The following is a 15,663-nucleotide window of genomic DNA, read 5'->3' on the forward strand; positions in this document are numbered from 1 at the left end:
ACACAGCATGGTTTAGCATGGTTTTGCCTTGTAAGGGGTTGTCCCTTTAAAATAAACGTCTGAGATCAGCCGGCAACCCGCACGTCCGCTAATCTTACATTGTATTACATTCCGCCGCATATGTTAATGATAGGTAAGAGAGATATTTTACAGCACTCAGACTTCCTCTGCTAATAGCCTTAGATGGTGCTAAGAAAGGGTCATTTTAACAATGTATCTTTGATATGTAGATATAGCTAGTTAATTATGATGGTTGTAACTGGGTCTTACCATCTGTAATAATACCAGAATCATTCCTAATGATTTACTCTTTTGCCTGCTGTCCATCTCTTGTCTGCACTCCCCACATGACCTGGTTGTCCCTCTCTCATATCTACATCCCCCTTTGACCTTTCCCGTTCTAGTGTGCTCCCCCAGAAGACCTGTCCCTCTCGTATGCAGCCCCAGAATGATGTCTCCCTCTCCTCTGCACCACCTTATGGCTTGTTTGCAGGCCAAATCAAATCCCCTCCCCCCCAACCCCTGCCGTCCCGCCGCTGCTCTCATTGTGAACTGCTGCAGCTGCCAGCACACTGTGCCTCAATATTCCTCACCTTGCCAGCATAACTTACGGCTATCGGCCCCAGGCTCTCCCCGGCACATGGCATACTTCAGAATCAGAACTTCCTGAGAGGAGCTACGCGGCAGCTCCCCCTACATGCTACCAGCCTCTCCGTTTCTGTGTAAGGTAAGGAGGCAGCTTTTGCAGAATGCCAGAGCTCCTCTTTATTAAAAAAATCAAACAAAAAAAATAGTTCAGCTGAACGATAGATCGGCGACCAGGGGGGGATTTCTAGGTACTCGGAACCCCCCTGCGTGCGCGTATGCTTCTGCAAGCCTTCTCTCTTTTTCAGAATCAGACCATTCAAGTTCAGTCAGACAATGTGACAGCGGTGACTTAGATTAACCGACAGGTCGGAACGAATAACAGAGCCGCAATGTCAGAGGTGTCAATAAATCTCTGTGCGGAAAAGCACGCCGTGGCATTTTCAGTGATCTTCATTCCGGGAGTAGACAACTGGGAAGCAGATTTCCTCAGCAGACACGACCTGCACCCAATGGAATGGGGCCTCCACCTGGAAGTGTTCCTGTGACTTACACGTCGGTGGGGGTTATCCACAAATTGACATGATGGCCTCTCGCCTCAACAAGAAGCTCAAGCGGGATTGTTCCAGGTCGAGGGACCCACAGGCTGTAACGGTCGGCACCCTGACAACTCCATGGTTCTACCGGCTGGTGTACGTGTTTCCTCCCATTCCTCTGATCCCAAGAGTTCTCAAAAGAATAAAAAGGGAAAGTGTTCAAGCAATCCTCATTGCTCCGGACTGGCTGCTAAAGGCCTGGTATGCAGATCTTCTCGAGTTGCTAAACGAAGATCCTTGGCCTCTGTGAGAGGATCTTCTGCAACAGGGCCCGTTCCTTTATCAAGACTTACCATGGCTATATTTGATGGCATGGAAGTTGAACGGCTGATTCCAGCCAGGCGAGGGATTCCTGACAAGGTCATCCTGACTATGATCCAGGCCAGGAAGGGGGTAATGTCCAAACATTACCATCGTGTCTGGAAGAAATATGTCTCTTGATGTGAGAACAGACAATATTCTACGGTGGAATTTCATCTGGGACGCTTCCTGCATTTTCTACAGTCCAGAGTGGATGTGGGCCTATGCCTAGGTTTAATAAAAGTTCAGATTTCGGCCTTGTTTATTTTCTTTCAGAAACAATTGGCTTCTCTCCCTGAGGTCCAGATGTTCTTGAAGGGTGTCCTTCATATCCAGCCTCTCTTTGTGCCTCCCACGGCACCTTGGGATCTCAATTTTGTTCTACAATTCATCCAATCGGACTAGTTTGAACCGTTACAGGAGGTAAACATTAAGTATCTTATGTGGAGGACCGTCATGTTGTTTGCCTTGGCTTCGGCATGGCGTTTTTCGGAGCTGGGGGCGTTGTCTCACAAGAGCCCCTACTTGATTTTCCATGAGGACAGAGCTGAACTCAGGACTTGTCAACAATTCCTTCCTAAGGTGGTGTCAGAGTTTCACATAAACCAGCCTATTGTGGTTCCGGGTGTTACTGACACCTCTACTACTTCGAAGTCCTTGGACGTTGTAAGGGCTTTGAACGTACAGTTGGGGCAAAAAAGTATTTGGACAGCCACCGATTGTTTAAGTTGACCCACTTAAAAAGATGAGAGGTGTGTAATTTCCATCATAGGTACACTGCAACTGTGAGAGACAGAATCTGGAAATCATATTGTATGATTTTTAAACAATTTACTTGTATATTCTTATGGAAAATAAATATTTGTACACCTACCAAGCAGCAAGATTTCTGGCTCTCACAGACCTGTTACTTATTATTTTAGAAGCTCTTCTATCCTCCACTCGTTACCTGTATTAATGGCACCTGTTTAAACTGGTTATCTGTATAAAAGACACCTGTCCACACCCTCAATCGGTCAGACTGCTACCTCTCCACCACGGCCAAGACCAGAGAGATGTCTAAGGACACCAGGGACAAAATTGTAGAGTTGCACAAGGCTGGGATGAGCTACTCAACAATAGGCAAGCAGCTTGGTGAGAAGAGATCAACTGTTGGCGCAATTATAAAAAAATGGAAGAAATACAAGATCACTGACAATCTCCCCCGACCTGGGGCTCCATGCAAGATCTCACCTCGTGGGGTATCAATGATCTTGAGAAAGGCGAGGAATCAGGCCAGAACTACACGGGGGGGTCCTGGTCAATGACCTCAAGAGATCTGGGACCACTGTCACAATGGTTACCATTAGTAACACACTACATCGTCATGGATTGAAATCCTGCTGCCCCAGAAATGTCTCCCTGCTTAAGCCAGCACATGTCCAGGCCTGTCTAAAGTTTACCAGTGACCATCTGGATGACCCAGAGGAGTATTGGGAGAATGTAATGTGGTCAGATGAGAGCAAAATCAAAATTTTTGGTATAAACGCCACTCGCCGTGTTTGGAGGGAGAAGAAATGATGAATGGCATCCCAAGAACACCATACCCACTGTGAAGCATGGGGGTGGAAACATCATGCTTTGGGGCTGCTTTTCTGCAAAGGGGACAGGATGACTGATCCGTATTAAGGAGAGGATGAATGGGGCCATGTATTGTGATTTTTTTGGGCAAAAACCTCCTTCCCACAGTAAGAGCATTGAAGATGGAACATGGTTGGGTCTTCCAGCATGACTAGGACTCCAAACAAACCGCCCAGGCAACTGAGTGGCTTCGTAAGAAGCATTTCAAGGTCCTGGACTAGCCTAACCAGTCTCCAGACCTCAACCCAATAGAAAATCTTTGGAGGAAGTTGAAAGTCTGTGTTGCCCGGCGACAGCCCCAAAACATGACGGATCTAGAGAAGATCTGCATGGAAGAGTGGGCCAAAATACCTGCTACAGTGTGTGCAAACCTGGTCAAGAACTACAGGAAACGTCTGACCTCTGTAATTGCCAACCGAGGTTATATTACAAAGTATTGAGTTAAACTTTTTTATTGTCCAAATATTTATTTTCTGCAAGATCATACATTGTGATTTCCAGATTCTGTCTCTCACAGTTGAAGTCTATGATGGAAATTACACACCTCTCTCATCTTTCTCAATCGGTGTATGTTCAAATACTTTTTTGCCCCACTGTATATGTAAAGCGAACTGCTTGTCACTGGATATCTGACTCGCTGTTCATTCTCTATGATGCCAACAAGATTGGGTGTCCTGCTTCAAAGCAGTCCATTGCACGCTGGATCAGGCTCACTATCCAGCATGCTTATTCCACAACACGTTTGCCAATTCCGAAATCTGTACAGGCCCACACTACTAGGTCGGTGGGTTCCTCTTGGGCGGCTGCCCGGGGTGTCTCGGCATTACATCTCTGCCGAGCAGCTACAAGTTTTACAAGTTCGATACCTTGGCCTCTGAGGACCTTCAGTTTGGTCAGTCGTTTCTGCAGGAACCTCAGCACTCTCCCAACTGGTTTGAGAGCTTTGGCACTTCCCCATGGTACTAAATGGATTCCCAGCATCCCCTATAACGTAAGAGAAAACAGGATTTTAATTACCTACCGGTAAATCCTTTTCTCGTAGTCCGTAGAGGATACTGGCCGTCTGTCCGGTGCATTGTTCTTCCTGCACTGTTACCTGGTTAAGTAATGTTGGTTCAGCCGTTGCTGTTCCTGGATTCAAGTTTGGTTAGCATGGCTTTCCTCTTGTTCTGTGTGTGCTGGTTCGAAATCTCACCACTATCCTTTTATCTCCTTCTCTCAAAGTATGTACGTCTCCTCGGGCACAGTTTCCTAGACCGAGTCTGGTAGGAGGGGCATAGAGGGAGGAGCCAGCCCACACAATCAAACTTCTATAGTGCCTATTGCTCCAAGTGGACCCGTCTACACCCCATGGTACTAAATTGGATTCCCAATATCCCCTACGGACTAGGAGAAAAGGATTTACCGGTAGGTAATCCTATTTTTTGGATGGAGTTTATTGCATGAGAGACTGCTAGATATGCAGCTTTGTTTCTGGTCTCTCGGATAGTGTAAAATTCCATTACTGCACTATTAGTTGCTCTGGACACGGATTGTCTGCAAGTGAGAGATGTGCTGGGAAGGTTACAGATCCTGGAATAGCGGAAAGTGTATTATCTACGCAATTAGTTTTCCATATGACACTTTTATAGTGCGTGATGCAATTTATCAGTCATTAATTGTAAGATTCATTACCTTGTGGAATAACACAATTGATTTTCACAAGAAGGCAGCAATGTTAGGGGGCTGCAGTATGAGGAATAGCTAATGCAGTAGCTGATACTTATAATGCTGGAAATGCATAGACTGGTACTTATAATGCTGGAACTGCATAGACTGGTACTTATAATGCTGGAAATGCAGAGGCTGATACTTATAATGCTGGAACTGCGTAGTCTGTTACTTATAATGCTGGAAATGCGTAGACTGGTACTTATAATGCTGGAAATGCAGAGGCTGATACTTATAATGCTGGAACTGCATAGACTGGTACTTTTAATGCTGGAAATGCAGAGGCTGATACTTATAATGCTGGAAATGCGTAGACTGGTACTTATAATGCTGGAAATGCATAGACTGGTACTTATAATGCTGGAAATGCATAGACTGGTACTTATGATACTTATAATGCTGGAAATGCAGAGACTGATACTTATAATGCTGGAAATGCGTAGACTGGTACTTATAATGCTGGAACTGCATAGACTGGTACTTTTAATGCTGGAAATGCATAGACTGGCACTTATAATGCTGGGAATGCATAGACTGGCACTTATAATGCTGGGAATGCATAGACTGGTACTTATAATGCTGGAAATGCATAGACTGGTACTTATAATGCTGGAACTGCATAGACTGGTACTTATAATGCTGGAACTGCGTAGGCTGGTAGATATAATGCTGGAACTGCGTAGTCTGTTACTTATAATGCTGGAAATGCGTAGACTGGTACTTATAATGCTGGAAATGCATAGACTGGTACTTATAATGCTGGGAATGCATAGACTGGTACTTATAATGCTGGAAATGCATAGACTGGTACTTATAATGCTGGGAATGCATAGACTGGTACTTATAATGCTGGAAATGCATAGACTGGTACTTATAATGCTGGAACTGCATAGACTGGTACTTATAATGCTGGAACTGCGTAGGCTGGCAGATATAATGCTGGAACTGCGTAGTCTGTTACTTATAATGCTGGAAATGCGTAGACTGGTACTTATAATGCTGGAAATGCATAGACTGGTACTTATAATGCTGGGAATGCATAGACTGGTACTTATAATGCTGGGAATGCAGAGGCTGGTACTTATAATGCTGGAAATGCAGAGGCTGGTACTTATAATGCTGGAAATGCAGAGGCTGGTACTTATAATGCTGGGAATGCAGATGCTGGTACTTATAATGCTGGAAATGCAGAGGCTGGTACTTATAATGCTGGGAATGCATAGACTGGTACTTATAATGCTGCGAATGCAGAGGCTGGTACTTATAATGCTGGGAATGCAGAGGCTGGTACTTATAATGCTGGAAATGCAGAGACTGATACTTATAATGCTGGGAATGCAGAGGCTGATACTTATAATGCTGGAAATGCAGAGGCTGATACTTATAATGCTGGGAATGCAGAGGCTGATACTTATAATGCTGGGAATGCAGAGGCTGGTACTTATAATGCTGGAAATGCAGAGGCTGGTACTTATAATGCTGGAACTGTGTAGGCTGCTACTTATAATGCTGGAACTGCGTAGGCTGCTACTTGTAATGCTGAAATGCAGATGCTGATATTTGTAATGCTGGAAATGCAGAGGCTGGTACTTATAATGCTGGAAATGCAGATGCTGGTACTTATAATGCTGGAAATGCAGAGGCTGGTACTTATAATGCTGGAAATGCAGAGGCTGGTACTTACAATGCTGGGAATGCAGAGGCTGATACTTATAATGCTGGAAATGCAGAGGCTGATACTTATAATGCTGGGAATGCAGAGGCTGATACTTATAATGCTGGGAATGCAGAGGCTGGTACTTATAATGCTGGAAATGCAGAGGCTGGTACTTATAATGCTGGGAATGCAGAGGCTGGTACTTATAATGCTGGGAATGCAGAGGCTGGTACTTATAATGCTGGAAATGCAGAGGCTGGTACTTATAATGCTGGGAATGCAGAGGCTGGTACTTATAATGCTGGGAATGCAGAGGCTGGTACTTATAATGCTGGGAATGCAGAGGCTGGTACTTATAATGCTGGGAATGCAGAGGCTGGTACTTATAATGCTGGGAATGCAGAGGCTGGTACTTATAATGCTGGAAATGCAGATGCTGGTACTTATAATGCTGGGAATGCAGAGGCTGATACTTATAATGCTGGAAATGCATAGACTGGTACTTAGCCTCTGCATTTCCAGCATTATAAGTACCAGTCTATGCATTTCCAGCATTATAAGTATCAGCCTCTGCATTTCCAGCATTATAAGTACCAGTCTATGCATTTCCAGCATTATAAGTATCAGCCTACGCATTTCCAGCATTATAAGTATCAGCCTCTGCCTTCCCAGCATTATGATACTTATAGTGCTGGGAATGCAGAGGCTGGTACTTATAATGCTGGAAATGCAGATGCTGGTACTTATAATGCTGGAAATGCAGAGGCTGATACTTATAATGCTGGGAAGGCAGAGGCTGATACTTATAATGCTGGAAATGCATAGACTGGTACTTAGCCTCTGCATTTCCAGCATTATAAGTACCAGTCTATGCATTTCCAGCATTATAAGTATCAGCCTCTGCATTTCCAGCATTATAAGTACCAGTCTATGCATTTCCAGCATTATAAGTATCAGCCTACGCATTTCCAGCATTATAAGTATCAGCCTCTGCCTTCCCAGCATTATGATACTTATAGTGCTGGGAATGCAGAGGCTGGTACTTATAATGCTGGAAATGCAGATGCTGGTACTTATAATGCTGGAAATGCAGAGGCTGATACTTATAATGCTGGGAAGGCAGAGGCTGATACTTATAATGCTGGGAAGGCAGAGGCTGATACTTATAATGCTGGGAAGGCAGAGGCTGATACTTATAATGCTGGAAATGCGTAGGCTGATACTTATAATGCTGGAAATGCAGAGGCTGATACTTATAATGCTGGAAATGCAGAGACTGATACTTGTAATGCTGGAAATGCAGAGGCTGATATTTGTAATGCTGGAAATGCAGAGGCTGATATTTGTAATGCTGGAAATGCAGAGGCTGGTATTTGTAATGCTGGAAATGCAGAGGCTGGTACTTATAATGCTGGAAATGCAGAGGCTGATACTTATAATGCTGGGAATGCAGAGGCTGATACTTATAATGCTGGGAATGCAGAGACTGATACTTATAATGCTGGGAAGGCAGAGGCTGATACTTATAATGCTGGGAAGGCAGAGGCTGATACTTATAATGCTGGAAATGCGTAGGCTGATACTTATAATGCTGGAAATGCAAAGACTGGTACTTATAATGCTGGAAATGCAGAGGCTAAGTATCAGCCTCTGCATTTCCAGCATTATAAGTACCAGTCTATGCATTTCCAGCATTATAAGTATCAGCCTACGCATTTCCAGCATTACAAGTATCAGCCTCTGCATTTCCAGCATTATAAGTATCAGCCTCTGCATTTCCAGCATTATAAGTATCAGCCTCTGCATTTCCAGCATTATAAGTATCAGCCTCTGCATTTCCAGCATTATAAGTATCAGCCTCTGCATTTCCAGCATTATAAGTATCAGCCTCTGCATTTCCAGCATTATAAGTATCAGCCTCTGCCTTCCCAGCATTATAAGTATCAGCCTCTGCATTTCCAGCATTATAAGTATCAGCCTCTGCATTTCCAGCATTATAAGTATCAGCCTCTGCATTTCCAGCATTATAAGTACCAGCCTCTGCATTTCCAGCATTATAAGTATCAGCCTACGCATTTCCAGCATTATAAGTATCAGCCTCTGCCTTCCCAGCGTTATGATACTTATAGTGCTGGGAATGCAGAGGCTGGTACTTATAATGCTGGAAATGCAGATGCTGGTACTTATAATGCTGGAAATGCAGAGGCTGATACTTATAATGCTGGGAAGGCAGAGGCTGATACTTATAATGCTGGGAAGGCAGAGGCTGATACTTATAATGCTGGAAATGCGTAGGCTGATACTTATAATGCTGGAAATGCAGAGGCTGATACTTATAATGCTGGGAATGCAGAGGCTGATACTTGTAATGCTGGAAATGCAGAGGTTGATATTTGTAATGCTGGAAATGCAGAGGCTGATATTTGTAATGCTGGAAATGCAGAGGCTGATATTTGTAATGCTGGAAATGCAGAGGCTGATATTTGTAATGCTGGAAATGCAGAGGCTGATATTTGTAATGCTGGAAATGCAGAGGCTGGTACTTATAATGCTGGAAATGCAGAGGCTGGTACTTATAATGCTGGAAATGCAGAGGCTGGTACTTATAATGCTGGAAATGCAGAGGCTGGTACTTATAATGCTGGAAATGCAGAGGCTGGTACTTATAATGCTGGAAATGCAGAGGCTGGTACTTATAATGCTGGAAATGCAGAGGCTGGTACTTATAATGCTGGAAATGCAGAGGCTGGTACTTACTCTTGGACCCTGATTGAATCCATCTTCCTCACTGCAGGATCAGATCTGGAAGGTGGATCCTGTGCTCACCCCACAATACCAGGACGCTCCTCAGCTCTCCTGGCTGCCAATCATGTGACTATGGGAAAAGGCACAGGCCTTGTACACACCGCGCCCGCCCACGGCATTGAAGATTACAGCGTGGCTTCTCATCACAAGCTGCCAATGGTAAGTAGATGTGCTTCTGTATTATCTTCTGTCTCTCACCACCTGTCACTATGCTATGATATAAATGTATTTCTCTAACGTCCTAGTGGATGCTGGGGACTCCGAAAGGACCATGGGGAATAGCGGCTCCGCAGGAGACTGGGCACAAAAGTAAAAAGCTTTAGGACTACCTGGTGTGCACTGGCTCCTCCCCCTATGACCCTCCTCCAAGCCTCAGTTAAGATTTTGTGCCCGAACGAGAAGGGTGCAATCTAGGTGGCTCTCCTGAGCTGCTTAGAGTAAAAGTTTAAATAGGTTTTTTTATTTTCAGTGAGACCTGCTGGCAACAGGCTCACTGCATCGAGGGACTAAGGGGAGAAGAAGCGAACTCACCTGCGTGCAGAGTGGATTGGGCTTCTTAGGCTACTGGACATTAGCTCCAAAGGGACGATCACAGGCCCAGCCATGGATGGGTCCCGGAGCCGCGCCGCCGTCCCCCTTACAGAGCCAGAAGACTGAAGAGGTCCGGAAAATCGGCGGCAGAAGACGTCCTGTCTTCACTAAGGTAGCGCACAGCACCGCAGCTGTGCGCCATTGCTCTCAGCACACTTCACACTCCGGTCACTGAGGGTGCAGGGCGCTGGGGGGGGGGGTGCCCTGAGACGCAATAAAAACACCTTTTTTGGCAAAAAATACATCACATATAGCTCCTGGGCTATATGGATGTATTTAACCCCTGCCTATTTTTACATAAAAAAGCGTGAGAAAGGCCGCCGAAAAAGGGGCGGAGCCTATCTCCTCAGCACACTGGCGCCATTTTTTCCTCACAGCTCCGTTGGAGGAAGGCTCCCTGACTCTCCCCTGCAGTCCTGCACTACAGAAACAGGGTAAAACAAGAGAGGGGGGGCACTAAATTGGCATATAAATATATACAGCAGCTATATTAGGGAAAAACACTTATATAAGGTTATCCCTGTATATATATAGCGCTCTGGTGTGTGCTGGCAAACTCTCCCTCTGTCTCCCCAAAGGGCTAGTGGGGTCCTGTCCTCTATCAGAGCATTCCCTGTGTGTGTGCTGTGTGTCGGTACGTTGTGTCGACATGTATGAGGAGGAAAATGATGTGGAGACGGAGCAATTGTCTGTGTTAGTGATGTCACCCCCTAGGGAGTCGACACCTGACTGGATGGTCTTATGGAAAGAATTACGTGATAGTGTCAGCACTTTACAAAAGACTGTTGACGACATGAGACAGCCGGCAAATCAGTTAATACCTGTACAGGCGTCTCAAACACCGTCAGGGGCTCTAAAGCGCCCGTTACCTCAGGTGGTCGACACAGACCCAGACACGGACACTGACTCCAGTGTCGACGGTGAGGAAACAAACGTATTTTCCAGTAGGGCCACACGTTACATGATCACGGCAATGAAGGAGGTTTTGAACATTTCTGATACTACAAGTACCACAAAAAAGGGTATTATGTGGGGTGTGAAAAAGCTACCCGTAGTTTTTCCCGAATCAGATGAATTAAATGAGGTGTGTGATGAAGCGTGGGTTTCCCCCGATAAAAAACTGCTAATTTCTAAAAAGTTATTGGCATTATACCCTTTCCCGCCAGAGGTTAGGGCGCGTTGGGAAACACCCCCTAGCGTAGATAAGGCGCTCACACGCTTATCAAAACAAGTGGCGTTACCGTCCCCAGATACGGCCGCCCTCAAGGAACCAGCTGATAGAAAGCTGGAAAATATCCTTAAAAGTATATACACACATACTGGTATTATACTGCGACCAGCAATCGCCTCAGCCTGGATGTGCAGTGCTGGGGTGGCTTGGTCGGATTCCCTGACTGAAAATATTGATACCCTAGACAGGGACAATATATTATTGACTATAGAGCATTTAAAGGATGCATTTCTATATATGCGAGATGCACAGAGGGATATTTGCACTCTGGCATCAAGAGTAAGTGCGATGTCCATTTCTGCCAGAAGAGGATTATGGACACGACAGTGGTCAGGTGATGCGGATTCCAAACGGCATATGGAAGTATTGCCGTATAAAGGGGAGGAGTTATTTGGGGTCGGTCTATCGGACCTGGTGGCCACGGCAACGGCTGGAAAATCCACCTTTTTACCCCAAGTCACCTCGCAGCAGAAAAAGATACCGTCTTTTCAGGCTCAGTCCTTTCGTCCCCATAAGGGCAAGCGGGCAAAAGGCCACTCATATCTGCCCCGGGGCAGAGGAAGGGGAAAAAGACTGCAGCAGACAGCCTCTTCCCACGAACAGAAGCCCTCCCCCGCTTCTGCCAAGTCCTCAGCATGACGCTGGGGCCTTACAAGCGGACTCAGGCACGGTGGGGGCCCGTCTCAAGAATTTCAGCGCGCAGTGGGCTCATTCGCAAGTGGACCCCTGGATCCTGCAGGTAGTATCTCAGGGGTACAAATTGGAATTCGAGACGTCTCCCCCTCGCCGGTTCCTGAAGTCTGCTTTACCAACGTCTCCCCCCGACAGGGAGGCGGTATTGGAAGCCATTCACAAGCTGTATTCCCAGCAGGTGATAATCAAGGTACCCCTCCTACAACAGGGAAAGGGGTATTATTCCACGCTGTTTGTGGTACCGAAGCCGGACGGCTCGGTGAGACCCATTTTAAATCTGAAATCCTTGAACACTTACATAAAAAGGTTCAAGTTCAAGATGGAGTCACTCAGAGCAGTGATAGCGAACCTGGAAGAAGGGGACTATATGGTGTCTCTGGACATCAAGGATGCTTACCTCCATGTCCCAATTTGCCCTTCTCACCAAGGGTACCTCAGGTTTGTGGTACAGAACTATCACTATCAGTTTCAGACGCTGCCGTTTGGATTGTCCACTGCACCCCGGGTCTTTACCAAGGTAATGGCCGAAATGATGATTCTTCTTCGAAGAAAAGGCGTCTTAATTATCCCTTACTTGGACGATCTCCTGATAAGGGCAAGGTCCAGAGAACAGTTAGAGGTCGGAGTAGCACTATCTCAAGTAGTACTACGACAGCACGGATGGATTCTAAATATTCCAAAATCGCAGCTGATTCCGACGACACGTCTGCTGTTCCTAGGGATGATTCTGGACACAGTACAGAAAAAGGTGTTTCTCCCGGAGGAGAAAGCCAAGGAGTTATCCGACCTAGTCAGGAACCTCCTAAGACCAGGCCAAGTGTCAGTACACCAATGCACAAGGGTCCTGGGAAAGATGGTGGCTTCTTACGAAGCGATTCCATTCGGCAGATTCCACGCAAGAACTTTTCAGTGGGATATGCTGGACAAATCGTCCGGATCGCATCTTCAAATGCATCAGCGGATAACCCTGTCTCCAAGGACAAGGGTGTCTCTCCTGTGGTGGTTGCAGAGTGCTCATCTTCTAGAGGGCCGCAGATTCGGCATTCAGGACTGGGTCCTGGTGACCACGGATGCCAGCCTGAGAGGCTGGGGAGCAGTCACACAGGGAAGAAATTTCCAGGGCTTGTGGTCAAGCATGGAAACGTCACTTCACATAAATATCCTGGAACTAAGGGCCATTTACAATGCCCTAAGTCAGGCAAGGCCTCTGCTTCAGGGTCAGCCGGTGCTGATCCAGTCGGACAACATCACGGCAGTCGCCCACGTAAACAGACAGGGCTGCACAAGAAGCAGGAGGGCAATGATGGAAGTGGCAAGGATTCTTCGCTGGGCGGAGAATCATGTGATAGCACTGTCAGCAGTGTTCATTCCGGGAGTGGACATCTGGGAAGCAGACTTCCTCAGCAGACACGATCTTCACCCGGGGGAGTGGGGACTTCACCCAGAAGTCTTCCACTTGATTGTGAACCGTTGGGAAAAACCAAAGGTGGACATGATGGCGTCCCGCCTCAACAAAAAACTGGACAGATATTGCGCCAGGTCAAGGGACCCTCAGGCAATAGCTGTGGACGCTCTGGTAACACCGTGGGTGTACCAGTCAGTGTATGTGTTCCCTCCTCTTCCTCTCATACCAAAAGTACTGAGAATCATAAGAAGGAGAGGAGTAAAGACTATACTCGTGGCTCCGGATTGGCCAAGAAGGACTTGGTACCCGGAAATTCAAGAGATGCTCACGGAAGACCCGTGGCCTCTACCTCTAAGAAAGGACCTGCTCCAGCAGGGACCATGTCTATTCCAAGACTTACCGCGGCTGCGTTTGACGGCATGCCGGTTGAACGCCGGATCCTGAAGGAAAAAGGCATTCCGGATGAAGTCATCCCTACCCTGATCAAAGCCAGGAAGGATGTAACCGTACAACATTATCACCGTATTTGGCGTAAATATGTTGCGTGGTGCGAGGCCAGGAAGGCCCCTACAGAGGAATTTCAACTGGGTCGTTTCCTGCATTTCCTGCAAACAGGAGTGTCTATGGGCCTCAAATTAGGGTCCATTAAGGTTCAAATTTCGGCCCTGTCAATATTCTTCCAAAAAGAACTGGCTTCTGTTCCTGAAGTTCAGACGTTTGTCAAGGGAGTACTGCATATACAGCCTCCTTTTGTGCCTCCAGTGGCACCTTGGGATCTCAATGTAGTTTTGGGATTCCTAAAATCACATTGGTTTGAACCACTCACCACTGTGGACTTAAAATATCTCACATGGAAAGTGGTAATGCTGTTAGCCCTGGCTTCAGCCAGGCGTGTCTCAGAATTGGCGGCTTTATCCTATAAAAGCCCTTACCTAATTTTTCATACGGACAGGGCAGAATTGAGGACTCGTCCTCAATTTCTCCCTAAGGTGGTTTCATCTTTTCACTTGAACCAGCCTATTGTGGTGCCTGCGGCTACTAGGGACTTGGAGGATTCCAAGTTGCTGGACGTAGTCAGGGCCCTGAAAATGTATGTTTCCAGGACGGCTGGAGTCAGAAAATCTGATTCGCTGTTTATCCTGTATGCACCCAATAAGCTGGGTGCTCCTGCTTCTAAGCAGACGATTGCTCGTTAGATTTGTAGTACAATTCAGCTTGCACATTCTGTGGCAGGCCTGCCACAACCAAAATCTGTTAAAGCCCATTCCACACGGAAAGTGGGCTCATCTTGGGCGGCTGCCCGAGGGGTCTCGGCTTTACAACTTTGCCGAGCAGCTACTTGGTCAGGGGCAAACACGTTTGCTAAATTCTACAAATTTGATACCCTGGCTGAGGAGGACCTGGAGTTCTCTCATTCGGTGCTGCAGAGTCATCCGCACTCTCCCGCCCGTTTGGGAGCTTTGGTATAATCCCCATGGTCCTTTCGAAGTCCCCAGCATCCACTAGGACGTTAGAGAAAATAAGAATTTACTTACCGATAATTCTATTTCTCGTAGTCCGTAGTGGATGCTGGGCGCCCATCCCAAGTGCGGTTTGTCTGCATTACTTGTACATAGTTATTGTTACAAAATCGGGTTATTGTTGTTGTGAGCCATCTTTTCAGAGGCTCCTTCTGTTATCATGCTGTTAACTGGGTTCAGATCACAAGTTGTACGGTGTGATTGGTGTGGCTGGTATGAGTCTTACCCGGGATTCAAAATCCTTCCTTATTGTGTACTCTCGTCCGGGCACAGTATCCTAACTGAGGCTTGGAGGAGGGTCATAGGGGGAGGAGCCAGTGCACACCAGGTAGTCCTAAAGCTTTTTACTTTTGTGCCCAGTCTCCTGCGGAGCCGCTATTCCCCATGGTCCTTTCGGAGTCCCCAGCATCCACTACGGACTATGAGAAATAAAATTATCGGTAAGTAAATTCTTATTTTCTCATGTGTGGGGACATTGCTGCCACGGAGATATGTTGATGGTGCAAGGGCTGAGCACTTAAAAGGCTAATTTCTTTGTGTATAAAGCTCCTCAAACCCTGACGTCCATAGCGCTGAATACAGGGTGGGAAGAATACTGGAGCCCAGAGTTGGGCACAGGGGAGAGCCGTGTCCCCTCCACAGACAGCTCTATGGTGTGTACAGAAGACAGTTCTTCTCATTATCCAGTTTGTGAGACACTGGTACAGTGGACACATGCCACAACTACCACTATGGGAGGGGGCGCTCAGGCCTGGCTGAATGCAACACATTTTTGGACATAAAAATGAGAAACTTGGTAAATATGTGGGGGAAAGACCAAATGTATGCTTGACACCACACGGGAGAGGCTGCAGCATGTGCCCACGCATGGTAGATGTGATCCTTCAGGCTATACCCCACTTCTGACACTAATTACCTAGAAGGAAGCACACCTTCTACATCATAAGGAC

At 46.5% G+C, this 15,663-nt stretch overlaps 1 protein-coding gene across 1 annotated transcript in view; it reads left to right on the forward strand.

Moving 5' to 3' along the window:
* Positions 1 to 15,663, forward strand: part of IARS2 (isoleucyl-tRNA synthetase 2, mitochondrial) — a 349,183-nt gene that overhangs the window by 106,577 nt on the left and 226,943 nt on the right. The window contains exon 9 of the mRNA XM_063919433.1: positions 9,263 to 9,432. Coding sequence (XP_063775503.1) covers positions 9,263 to 9,432 — 170 coding nt within the window. The remainder of the gene's footprint in view (positions 1 to 9,262; positions 9,433 to 15,663) is intronic.

This window comes from Pseudophryne corroboree, chromosome 4 (assembly GCF_028390025.1).
Source record: "Pseudophryne corroboree isolate aPseCor3 chromosome 4, aPseCor3.hap2, whole genome shotgun sequence".
Lineage (NCBI taxonomy): Eukaryota > Metazoa > Chordata > Amphibia > Anura > Myobatrachidae > Pseudophryne > Pseudophryne corroboree.